Source organism: Blennius ocellaris (assembly GCF_963422515.1).
Source record: "Blennius ocellaris genome assembly, chromosome: 7".
NCBI classification, from domain to species: domain Eukaryota; kingdom Metazoa; phylum Chordata; class Actinopteri; order Blenniiformes; family Blenniidae; genus Blennius; species Blennius ocellaris.
The window spans coordinates 25,752,995-25,765,951 of NC_137656.1; the positions used below are offsets into that span (position 1 = coordinate 25,752,995).

Below are 12,957 nucleotides of genomic sequence, written 5' to 3' on the forward strand. Positions count from 1 at the left end.
GCGTCTCCCATATCGCCTCTTAATGACAGAGAGGCTGATCACTTCAAACAAACCACTCCGAGCAGAACTTTCCCTCTGTCGGCGACGCAGGTACCCTGGAGAACTGTTCCGGGTGTGTGTGTGTGTGTGTGTGTGTGTGTGTGTGTGTCTGCATGTAAACACAATGACGTTTAAACGACTCATAACACTGAGTACATTCGTGGTGGGCACATGTGTAGTGGCGTGCAGTGATTTGTGAATATGTGCTACGTACCGCGTCACATGTTTCTGCAAGTCAGCTGTCTTTTAGACTGAAAGTGTGTGTGTGTGTGTGTGTGTGTGTGTGTGTGTGCGCGCGCGCCCTCCCCCGGTGGTACAGCGTGTCATCTCTGGAGTTCTTTCGCCCGGCTGTGTGGAACACAGCAGATGTGCTCGCCTCTCCCCGGAGGACGCCGCCTCTCTCTCCTCACTCGCTCTCGTCTAACTCGCTCATCCGCACATACCCTCCAATGTTTATACGCCGCTGCTCTTCAGATAATAAGCCGACTTCAGTACTTACACCCCCCCCCCACCCCCTTCCTTCCTTCCTTTGGTTACCTCTTCCCTCCACTCTTGCATCTCTCTCCTTCCATCCCTCTGTACCTCTTAAAACATGTCGCCTCTCGGGTTTTCTTGAAGAGACGCTTGTCCAGATTTGAGCGTTTCATTGGCCCAAGTGGCTTGAGTGCACTTTCAAAGGCTTGTTTCACTTTCCAGTAAATATGAGCATGCTCCATTTGCCTGTTCTTTGAACAAAAAGGAGAGTTTTATGTTATATTTAGTTTATTCCAAAAAGGCCTGACTCAAGGGTGTTGCTCTGAGAACAGCAGCAGTGATCATAACGCTATAGGACATACTGGACCTGACAAGCTTGTTTGAGTTGGAAAGTCCATCAGTCAACCACAAAGTGCTTTTCAGGGTAAGAACAAACTGTAAACAGACCTGCCGTTCTATATACATATCAAAGATAAATAAATCATTGAATAAAAATTCAAAGGCATGTTTATGTACAGAGCATCAGTCACACTCAACACCATGTAAAAGAAACGTTCCGCCTCGGGAGGAGGAATAAAAACTTCACAGATGCAGTGGACCTGCACATTGGTGTCGTGTAAAACGGAACCCATGAAAGAGTGAAGAAAGTCTTGCGGATACACTTGTTTTCAGAAAGGCAAAAAAACGAGCCCGTTTGCCTCGACGCCTCCAGAAGAGAGCAGCCAGAAGTCCTGAAACGTGAAAACAGTCCGTCGGATTGCAGCCAGTCCTGAAAAGTTTGATTTAGAGTGACAGTCAAGAGTTAAAAAAACAACAACCAAAAAACCATTGGTCAAAAGGTGATGATGTTCCTGTTGGCTGTGACTATCTCCACTATCGCCACTCATGGGCCGTTCATTTGCTTGTTGTTGAGCCAAATCACGGCGTTTTGTTTTGCACAGAAGGTTTGACTCTGGATCATTCGGGGAGCTTTTAATTCCTCGTCTGCTCAGAGATGGTCATTGCATTAACACATTTGAACTCTGAATTCTTTTTATGATTTGTATGAAAAAGAAGAAAAAAAAACCAAGTCTTGAATTGGCATCTAAAATGTAACCATGCTTTCGATGGAGGAAGTTCAAGGGGAATTTAGTGTAAATGACAACACTGCCATACTTTTAACACATCGTCTTAGTCTGACCTTGCTCTCACACACACACACTCACACACACACACACACACACACACACACACACACACACACACACACACACACACACACACACACACGGCTCTCTCACTCAGAACAGGCTTCTCCTTGCATATAAAAGTCTTTTCAGTCTCAACTAGGCCACAGCGTCACGTGAGCAGTTAGTCACACCATAAATCACACCAGGTCTCTCTTTGGGTTTCAGCAGCTATTTTCAGTTAGAGGTAAGTAGAGTGAGAAAAAAAACAAAAAAAAACAGCAAAAGATGTGAAAGTATTTTCTGCCGTAGACGGCAAAAATAAAGGAAGATTTTCATTCAGTTTATACGATCGCATTATGTCGTCGCCTCGCGTTTTGCACACGTTCTATCAGCCCAGATGAAGTAAGAGAGGAGAGAGGGGAGGGGGGGGGTAACAAGGTGACACTACAAGCAACAAGAGTGTGGATAATGAAAACTAAACACCATCCTTTTCCCTCTTTCCTCCAGCCTCTGTCTCACTTTCTCTTCTGCTCTGCGCCACCAGTTTGTCTGCATGCTAGTCAGGGGATTTGAATGGTGTGTGTGTGCGTGCGTGTATGTGTGTGCACGTTTGTGTGTGTGTGTGTATGTGTGTGTGCACGTTTGTGTGTGTGTGTGTATGTGTGTGTGTGTGTGTGAGAGAGAGAAGTCCAAAACAGCTGGTGCATCTTTTTTAAATTTTGATGAAAAATAAAAGTCAGCTCCAGTTTCTTCCCTGCAGATGGGAGCGAGGAGAGAACATTTTGTGATTTCCTTGTAATCTTTTTTTTTTTTTGTGTGTGTGAATATTTGTGTCGCCATGTGAGCCAGCAAAAAAAAAAAAAAAAAATAGAAGTGAAAAACAACCCTGTGGAAACATGGGCAGTCCTGGTACGACTGAGATTCTCCTTAAATAAATCTCATCGATTGGACAGCTTGAAGTCAAAGAATCCATAAGCAGGTTGGGGGGGGGGGGGGTCTGTTAATTCTCTGACTGATAGCATAATCAGACTAAAAGGCCTCATTTAAGCCTTGTATTAAAATGCAATTCGCATCTGGATGTGTGGGCCCGATAATGAACAATCTAATCACCCCGCCAGACTTACGCCCATTATTAGTGTGAATTTATAAGCATTCTGGTTCTCTGCATTCGGCCCACGTTGTCACTTCAGATCTCATTTTCCATTTTCAATAATGCCGCTCGGTCCGACTCTAAATCCCTGTTTTGTTGTGTATAGGTGGGCTGTGTAGCCTGGATTAAGCTGCTCTCTCCTCGAGAGCAGGAGTTAATGCAGCCATGCTTTAGTTTATCAATGGTTGAACATCCTCGTGGTGAAAACGCTTCGTTAAAATCAGGCCAAACACAATTGAAGTTGTTTTCCAAAAAGCCAGGCAGGTCGATTTTCTCAATCCAACAATTACGTGTTAATGGAATTTTTATTGAACAAAGTTTAATGAATGTGAACATCTTGGCATCTGGCATCTATAACAAACTCTCTTCTTTTTAAAAAAAAAGCGCCGGCTGATTGGAGCTGCCGAAGATTAGTTTATTTATTAGACAACAAAACACTGCAGACTGTGCAGCTTTTATATGAATCCCATATCATGTTGATTCATCATTATACCGCCGCGTTGAAAGCTCCAGATTAGCTGGCATGCTGAGCTGCAGCGTTCACCACCGACGGCTGCAACGGTACACGCCACTGCACTCTTCATCAAAACAAGGGCTGGACTGGGAGAGCATCATTGCCTCCTGTTTATTTGCGCGGCTTGTCTAAATAGACGGGAACCTTATCTCGCGTCTTTGCGTGCATATCTGGGACTTATCAGCCCGGGGCTCTGCACGAGGACCGGCTTCTGCGTCAGGTTCTTAAAGTAAACACAGAGCTTGGGAAGCTTCCCGTGCGAGGCTCCTTCCCCCGGGGATCATTTATAAGTGATCTCCCAGCGAGATACTGTGGGGACACGAGAGTCTGCTGAGGTGTAGCACAAGGAGCTTTTTCATTAAACGTTCATTGCAACTTCTCCTTTCTTATAACAAGCGAAAGTAATGCTCATGTTGCTCCCTACACATGCAGTGAACATAGACATGCACATTTCTTTACAATTTCAAGCTGTCAAATGCAGGTTCAATATTTACACTTTTCTTTCTTTGTCATCCATCCATTGAGTTCGAGCCACAGGAGGCTGACGACTGGTCACCAGTCCATCACCGAGCCAGCACAGGCGATTTGTTTTTGCGAAATAATGAATTCGTCTTTAGCAGGACAACCATAGAATGTCCTTTTAATGTCATTAAAGAAAGCGTGTGTGGTTGTTTCTTATTGGACTCGTTTATCAGTGAGACTTTAAATCACATCACATCAGTAATTACATTCAGAAAATAATCTCCTTCTCTGTCACTCGTTTGTGTGTGTGTGTGTGTGTGTGTGTGTGTGTGTGTGTGTGTGTGTGTGTGTGCGTGCGTGCGTGCGTGCGTGCGTGTGTGTGCAATACAGTATATAATTGCCACTTTGTTCATGTAATAATTTTACAACTTTGTTTATTGAAATATATAAAGTCTGGAAGTGGTGGACCTGCATTCTAACAAACCTAAACTTATGTTGCATGTTTATTAATTAATTTATATATGTTTTTATTATTTTGCTGATCTTAGAGAGTAACAGTTTCAGACATTATAAAATTCAATATATAATTCAAATGTAGGCTCAACTAGTGTGTTGAGTCAAAATGTATTATGTTGTTTTCCCTGAGTAAATATCCATTACAGGCTTCAGTTTTCAGTAGAACAATGTGATTAATCGCAGTTAATCACAGAAAATTGTGCAATTAATTAGTTGGGTTTTTTTAACCGATTGACAACACTCATAATTACGTTCAGAAAATAATCCAAAGCACAAGAGATGAAAGTCAATTAAAAAAAGGAGCGACTAATTTAGGTTTAACTTGTGACTTTTGTCGTCATCTCCCACGTTGCATGTGTCCTTAAATGAAAGCATTGTTCAACGAGGCTCAAACTGTGAAACGGGAGAAAAAAGTAGTTCATTAGTTGCATAAATGACAAACACTGGAAGCGAGATGCTGAAGCTCCAGGAGTTCTTCCAGGCAGTGACTCGCCGTGGCGGCACTCAGTTGTTAACGGGGGAAGATGATGTTCTATGCCGACGACGCTGAGCTTTATGTGAGGGAGCGGCGTGAATAACAAATCTCTACCGGGAAAGTGTGAAATGTTCTTCTCAGGTTTTTGTCTTTCGTCTGTCAGCGCACCAGCTGAAGGGGAAGATGTGATGTTTTTCATCTCTGTGTCGTCGGTGTTGTAACATAAAGGTCTGTGTGTGTTCTGCAGACGTTCTGGACAGCATGGCCAGATTCAGCGTTCAGGGAGTCTTCAACTACAGCATGCTGACGCTGTCCGACCACGAGAGGGTTTTGTACGTTGGAGCTCGCGAGGCGCTGTTCGCCCTCGACCCCAATGACATCAGCAGACAGCTGCGACCACAGGTAAGACACACACACACACACACACACACACACACACACACACACACACACACACACACACACGCACACACAGGGATTCTTTGCAGGCTTTGTCTCTCTTCAACGACAGAGGCGAAACAGAACTTTATTGACGTTTACTCTCTTGGTGAAAATCTATCTGGTTAAATCTTGATCTTGAATGTTTGGGTTTGAATCCCAGTTGCTGCGTCGAACCAACAGGAGTGTAAAAATGGAGAATGAATCCTACCTAATGTCAGTCAAAGTGGTGTAAGAGGGAAAAGGAACAATTTCCTTTTACAGCAAGAAACCGGGACCAGACTCCAGTGGGGTGAGAGCAGAGGTCTACACATGTTAAGACTTAAAGACCTTCTGTTTCCTTCTTTACAATAAATGTATCTGTCATTTTATTGTTCAAAATTTAAAACGATAGCAGAGCTGAAAATCTTAAATATACTGGATAGTTTAGCTATATTTAACTTATCCATGAAGATCTTTTCACATTTAAGACCTATAATGAACAACTGTTCACATTTTAGTCCCGTTTTTAACTGTTTTAAAAAGCAAGTCCTATCATACCAGCAGTTAACGATATTTTGTCCATTTTAACAGTTTTATTGAGAAAAGCTGTTTTATTTCTTTTTTTTAAGTTTTAGCTGTTGAGGTTGTTATAGCGAGTTTTAGGCTCCGTTACGTTTTCACGTGAAAATGGAACACTTTTGGAAAGCTCTCAGTCTCCATGGAAACGTGGAAAAACTTAGCTTTTTGAAGCTCCTGTGCAGGGGCACCACAACCGACGGACAGTAACGACGCCGTTTTCCTCCACAGAGCTGATGGAAGCTGTCTCCTCAGCTTCCATCAGGTCCAGCTCTCCAGGCAGGGTTAATGGAAACTCAACATTTATCAGCTGCAGTGGACCTGTGAAAGAGAAACACACTATACATTTATGGACTTTCAATAAAGAAAAGGAGCTGAGTGTGTTAAATAAAGTCTTATACCAGTAAAAACCCCTTCTTTATTTCTTTCAGCCCAGTGGCAGATTAAAATGTATAAGCTCGGTATCTCCAATGGAGGTTTTTCAAGAAAAATAATTCCTGGCTGATGAGCGCTCACTGTAAACACCCACTCAGGGCTTTTGTGGAAAAAGCAACAAATGAAAAGATTTCATATCAGAGGACTTGGTGACGGACGGTTCAGGAAGCGAAGTCGCCCGCCACACGGCTCGGTTACTGAGCAGCGAGGAGATAAACACACGATTCAAATACTTAATTTAAACACAGCCAATTCAATTATGATATTTACTGTGATACAATTATTATGGAAGCGTTTTAAGTATTACAGCGGTTCGGCTTGGATAAGAAAACATAAAACCTAATCTTTGCTTCTGCCGGTCTTTCTTTTTTTCCCTTTGCTGCCTATTAACTTACAGGCTGACCTCTTCTTATTCTTCTTTTTTACTTTAGCTCAAGGGCATTTGAAAACACATGCAGGTAAAAAAAATATATTCTGGAACATAATTACAAAAGCGCTTCATTGAAGAATAATAAAGTGGATCGGGTCAGGAAAGTCTTTTGTTGGTCTGGCCTGGTTATTATTATAATTTCTCATAATATTATGCATGTGGAAAAGGTAAAAGAGAGAAAATGTGCTCATACTCATCATGCAGGTACAAAAATAATGGTTGAGATTTAAATCCAGTGGAGCATGAACACTGATCTGATGTTCTTATTGTGAGTCCTGCTGAAAACAGCTTGTTTGCTGAAACATTTTCACGTTTGCAGTTTACAGAATAACTTCGTCTTCCATTCTAAACTAAACCAGAAATTCAAAAGAAAATGTTTGCTCCATATATGTTGTCCGTTTGCATGACATAGCTTAAAACACTCCGACTCTGTCGCCATGGAAACACAACTTCTTTGGAAAAACTGCAGACGTGCAAGTAAATGGCCAATAGCAACAGAATATTGCTTAACTCAGCGTTTCTGGCAATTCTGTGTTAAAGTACATTGTTTTGAAAACGTTGTTGTGTGAACGTGAAACTTTTCTGAAGCCTTTTCACTTTAAACGTATAAAAGTAAATCAAACCAATTATTTGAAAGTCATGGATAAAGCATATATCGATAAATCCGTCTTTAAGCTCTGATTGACATATTTTACCACTAATTCCATGTTTCGCCTTTGGTAGCTTCATTAAAATGCGCTGAATTGTAGTTTGGACAAGTTTCGAGTAAGTCAGCAGAAAGTGTAATCAGTGTTTCCGTTCTTTATTTTAATTTTTTTTTCCAGAATATCATGAAGCTAAAATGTTTAGTTTTTGTTTTGTTTTTTTTGCCATATTCTGTCACTTTGCTTTAAATCCTGGAGCTGAGCTTAGAAAACCTACTTAGAAAATAGTTCTAATCTTCAGAGTGGTATAGCTGCGAACCAGTTTAATCCTTGTTAATCAGGACAAAACATGTTTACAATATTTCAGCTTTTTTTTTTTTTTTTTTGTCTATCAGCGCTAAACGTTTGCTGGCGTTTTGCCAGATTGTTACTTTATTTGGACGATATTTATGTTATCTACTGCTAAAAGCCTGAAACAGTAACTGGTGTGAGCGAGCTGCCAGATATTAAGATCATAGCGTGTGCGGCTCCAATATTTCACTTCTATCAGCACAAACATCCACTGTGAATGTGGGGGCGTGTGCTGGCACACACACACACGCACGCACACACACACGCACACTTGCTGCAGTCGTCAGAGTTTATGATGCCCACATTGAGTCACGTTTCATTTCACTGTTCTTGTTTCAATGTGTGCGTCTTGTATTGTTTCTGGGAGGAGAACCTGCTCTCTGCTCTCTGCTCGTGCACTTCACCTGATTCTCGTACCGAGACGCCGAAACCTCCGAGACTCAGTCTGGCTTCGCCTCGCTGCCTCAATAATTGGTCCATATTGCAATCAATGCCATTACAAGCAGAAGCGGCGAAAGGTGCGGCGAGCGGCCCGCAGCGGTTTGGAGTCTGATTTACCGCCGTAATGGGCGGTTATTAGAGGCACACACACACACACACACACACACACACACACACGCACACACACACACACACGCTGTCGCCGCTGGCTGTTTGACTGAGGGTTATGAGTCTTACAGTAATGATCAGACCACCTGTTGTTGGCCCCCAGCGTGCCGTGTGTGGAAGGAACGAGCCAAAGCAGAAAAAATGACGAAGGGCTCGTCCGTCCCCTCCGTCACCATCTGCCCATCACTCTCTCAGCCCTCCTCCCGGTTCTGCGTCGCTTTTGTTTCCTCGCCGTCTTTATTTCCTTGTCTGTTTGCCTCCCCTGGATATTGTCTCAGCTTGCTCTTCCTTTATTTTTTTGGTCTTCTCCTTTTTGTCTCCCCAGACAAGCTCTCCTCCGTTTGTTTGAAGTGCTTCTCTTCTGCATTATTTAGCCGTGTTGTTTCCCCATGATGACTGTGGATTGCTTTTCATTATTTCATTCATTCATTTTCATTTATAAATTCGCAACATCAATGCAGCGGCTCACCTTCTCTCCAGCATTTTCCAACAGGAGCCCACTCACACACTTGATTTGAATCACTAATCACGCTCCCAACTCCTCATAATGTGACTCGCCTGCTGTATCGTTGTTCTGTCGGCTCCTACCAGCACTTTAAGTTCACTTGCCTTCATTTGGCATGCATTAGGCTTAATGGCCAAAGCGTGGGCGGCATCAGTCGTGCTGACGTGGCGGCAGATAAGGCTGCGGAGATTTTGCACGAGGCCTTTTCTTCACAGCCCAAGCCAAGTGCTGCGCAAGAGCGCCGGGATCCATCCCAAAATACATGTTTTCTCCACTTCAGTTTTCATTTATAATCACACTCTGGTAGCCGATTCATCACGTCGCGTCTCCGCGATGTATGGAAAGACACTAATGTGAGGGGAGCTGAAAAATTAGCCCGAGAGCCGAGTCTTATTATTGGCGCGGTGCTTTAATGTGATGGAGACGCTTCCTTTTGCAACCGCGTCTCAGTCGGATATTAGTTCTCCACGCCGAGAGATGCTCTAAGTGTCGACTCCTGACGCAGCCACCCGATAACATATTCAGCAGAGTTCCTGATCTGTGTGTTGCAAATGAAGGGTGGATGTCTCAGAGTGGGGGCCGTACAGCGAGAGAACGAATCAGACGGAACAACAAAGAATCAGCTTCGGTTCTGCAATTTTATTAAAACAAAAAAAAAAAAGCAACAACAACCTGTAAGTGTGTTTATAGAAACTGCAGATTCTTTAAGACAGATTCAACTGCCATTGATCTGAATGACCACATGATAGATCGATAGATAGATAGATAGATAGATAGATAGATAGATAGATAGATAGATAGATAGATAGATAGATAGATAGATAGATAATCCAAATGATAAAGTGAATGATCTCACAAGTTTAGATGAAAACTGAGTCTGAGAAAGACATTTTGATATTCAGCTGGATAATTATCTCAAATCTTAAATGCGTGTTTCTTAACGCTCCTGCGTTGAATGTAATTGTGGATCATTTTGGCTTCAAATCAGGTGTATGTTACTTTTTTCCCCTCTGCGCCAGAGCATAAAAACGCACTATTCTGATGATATGCTAAAATATTCCAGGATGGCCGAGCACGTTTTCACCCACACGTGCATTATATGGTGTGATTGCACGTGGTTTAAATCCAGTTGTGTAAATCAGTATAATTTAGAATTTCGCAGCAGCTTTTCTCCAGTGTAATTATTTCTAACGGTGTGGAAACGTCCGAGTAAGCACACTTCATACTTTGGACTTGTGTCCAGACAGCAGAGTTCAGCCGTGTGTTACACAGTCATTTGGGATGAAGCGCCGGCAGTAAACAGATAAAATCCCCGAGCTTCTTGGTTAAACAAAGCGCGGGATGTGAAAAGTGTAAAACCGTGTTCACTTTTCTTTTTTTCTTTTCTTTTGTTGTTGTTTTTTTTAATATACAAGTATTTGTTCTGCCCCTTACGTGCTTCAGCCAAATTGCACCTCTTGCAGGAACAAAGCCTGTGGCTTGGGGCAGCAGTGTGTTCCAGGCTGCTCCTCTCAGTGTCTTTGATCCTCTAAACAATGCTGTAATCACCAGGGTTTGGGTTCTTTTATTTATTGCTTGTTTTTTTTAAAGACCTCACAGTTCCTTACCTACCACTCGCAGTGTGTTTGATGAGGCCGACACAGCAGCCACAGCTTGGCCGCGGCACCAGCTGAGCTCTGCTCATCCACTGCTTCATACCACTTAAACCGTACCGTTACGTCACAACGTCCATTTGGTTCTTCTTAAGGGATCAAAACAGACGCTCAGCTCAGCTGTCACACCTACTGCATATATTTGTGTTTTCTTGTGTTTTGGTTTTTTTTCCTCTAGATGATTCGAGACAAATCAGCTGATAATAGTTTAATTACAAATTATTTTCTTTTTGGCTGGTTTACAAACGATCTCACCTGTTTAGGTAGAACCTCAGAGCCACTGCTAGAAAGTGAGGGAGTCCCTCAAGGTTCAGTTTTAGGGTCTTTGCAATTTGCCATGAACAGTCTTTGACAAGAACTCTCTTAGTTTTTACAAACAGTAGTTTTTAATGCATTAAACTTGTGTTTAACGAGAACGGTATTCATGGAATCTATTGCATGTGCGTGTCTTTGGTTGTCTTGTTTTAGCAAAGGATCACTTACATCTTTACATTGTGTTATCAACTGGGCATGACATGAAAAGAGACTTTTCCCTCAATTGTAATGCAGAAAGGTCTGATGGAACACTGCGATTAATCACGTTATGCGTTTATTAAAAAAAAGCGATTGTTAAATTTCTGTTTGAAATTTAACTAAATCTGTCACAAACTGATTTAGTGCAACGCAGTTCGATATTCAGAAGTCAAGTTGTGGTTTCCAGTTGAAGCTGTCTGATAAGACGCTGCAATTCACAGTGGAGATACAAGCAATCGCTGTCATCTTGTTTTATTTTTGGGGACTTTACATCGAGATGGCCGAATTTCACCCAAACGTTCCGGGTTGGTCCTGTGGGCCAATATGTTTGTCAAACATATTTTACTTCCAATGTCATCTTGAGTCGGTCGAACCGGTTAAATATAGCGAAGAGAACATGTGATTAAAAAAAGTCTATGTTTTCAATTAACAACAAAAAATGACAACAATCTCAACAAAAAGCCAATTCTAATGATGTTTTTGGTGTGAAATCGAGTGAATTGACTAAAGAAAAGTCTCTTTTTTACAAACTCACCCTGACAACATGAATTTGAGCTTCAGTGTCTCAGTGTTGTTGCTGCTCTTAACAACTTTGTTTGTCGGTTTTCTCGGATTGGAGCCTGTTGCGGGTCGGTTTTATGTTTGACTCCCTCTACAGGTTTCTTCTTGTTTACCTGGAGTTTTTCCTTTCCTGTCACCGATCCTTGCTCCGGTGGGGACTTCTCTGTCATCGGTCATTTATTGAAAGAGGAACAGTTTATTATGCAAACGTTTGCCAAGCACACAGCAGACGGCATCATTTCCTGCAGCTCATCTTATCCGTCTCCGTCTCTCCCCCAGATCGACTGGCCGGCTCCGCAGGACAAAAAGAGGGAGTGTGTTGCGAAAGGAAAGAACAACCAGGTAATGTGGATCTGAGCCTCGAGGCCCCGCGGGTCGCCGGTTTCTCAGAAAATCCTTTCTAAGAGCAGGAAAACGCAGCTCACTTCACGACTCACCCGATTACTGTTTGTCGAGTCAGTCTGTTTTTGTTTTTTTTCTTTTTAACTGGAAACCATCCAGCCACTACATTAGCAGACAGTGAAGTGCCGCTTCCAGGAAGACTTTGAGACTTGGACTCAGCAGATTCTGAGGCGGTTCGATTCGGGATGTATGTTGTTTTCAGGCAAACAAAAAGCCTTCTGAAGCGCTGCTCAAACACAGAATCAGCTTGGATGCATTACAATTATATGTGCCAGAATAGCACTTTAAATACAAATAATGATATTATTATACTGTGGTGGTTTTCTGGGAAATTAACATAGTGTTAGGAACAATCACTGTTTTGGTTTTTTTGCATCATTTCAAGCAACATAATATAAATTACACTATAAATACAGTTGTTTTATTTGCCCCAGAACACCTAAAGCAACATTTGTATTCATCCCTCTATGGTTGTTTGGAGTCAGTGGGCACTGCTATTATTGCAATATGATCTCAGCTTAGATTTAGATGCTTTTTATTGGCCATATACCCTCAAAACATAAACGTATTAATGCAGCTCCAGAGGGATGATTTGTGTGCTGGAATCAGAGAAATTAAGCACTTTCTTTACCTTCAGAGAGTTAAATTAGACCCGATAAAGCAATACACTGTATATTGAGTCAAACACTATCACGTCGTGTGTGAAAATGATTATGCCTTATTAAAAAAAAAAAAAAAACATTAGTATGAATATCTAACTGCCCGAAAAGTTTTTGCCATAATTTTCCCATTTCTGTTACAAAGCTTGCAGGAGCTCACAGTGAAAAGAAAAGTCAAATGTCTTACACTTTCTGGATGTAAACACAACACAGTACAGTGCAGAGCTAATTATGCATATTGTGAAACATCGTCATTTTGTGCCAGCTGGTATTAAAGTCAGGAAAAGCAAAAGACAACTGGAGACCACCGTGTAAAACAATTACACGTTGCTTATTATTGTAGCGGATGATTGCTTGAGTCATTATAAAAGGCAGTGGTTTTAGGAAGGGGAAACAAATAT

At 42.0% G+C, this 12,957-nt stretch overlaps 1 protein-coding gene across 2 annotated transcripts in view; it reads left to right on the top strand.

The window, feature by feature from the left end:
* sema4c (sema domain, immunoglobulin domain (Ig), transmembrane domain (TM) and short cytoplasmic domain, (semaphorin) 4C) overlaps nucleotides 1-12,957 on the top strand; it is a 111,217-nt gene that overhangs the window by 71,745 nt on the left and 26,515 nt on the right. For both annotated transcript variants that reach the window (XM_080498785.1, XM_080498786.1), the window contains 2 exons: nucleotides 5,047-5,201; nucleotides 11,775-11,837. In XM_080498785.1, coding sequence (XP_080354911.1) covers nucleotides 5,047-5,201; nucleotides 11,775-11,837 — 218 coding nt within the window. The remainder of the gene's footprint in view (nucleotides 1-5,046; nucleotides 5,202-11,774; nucleotides 11,838-12,957) is intronic.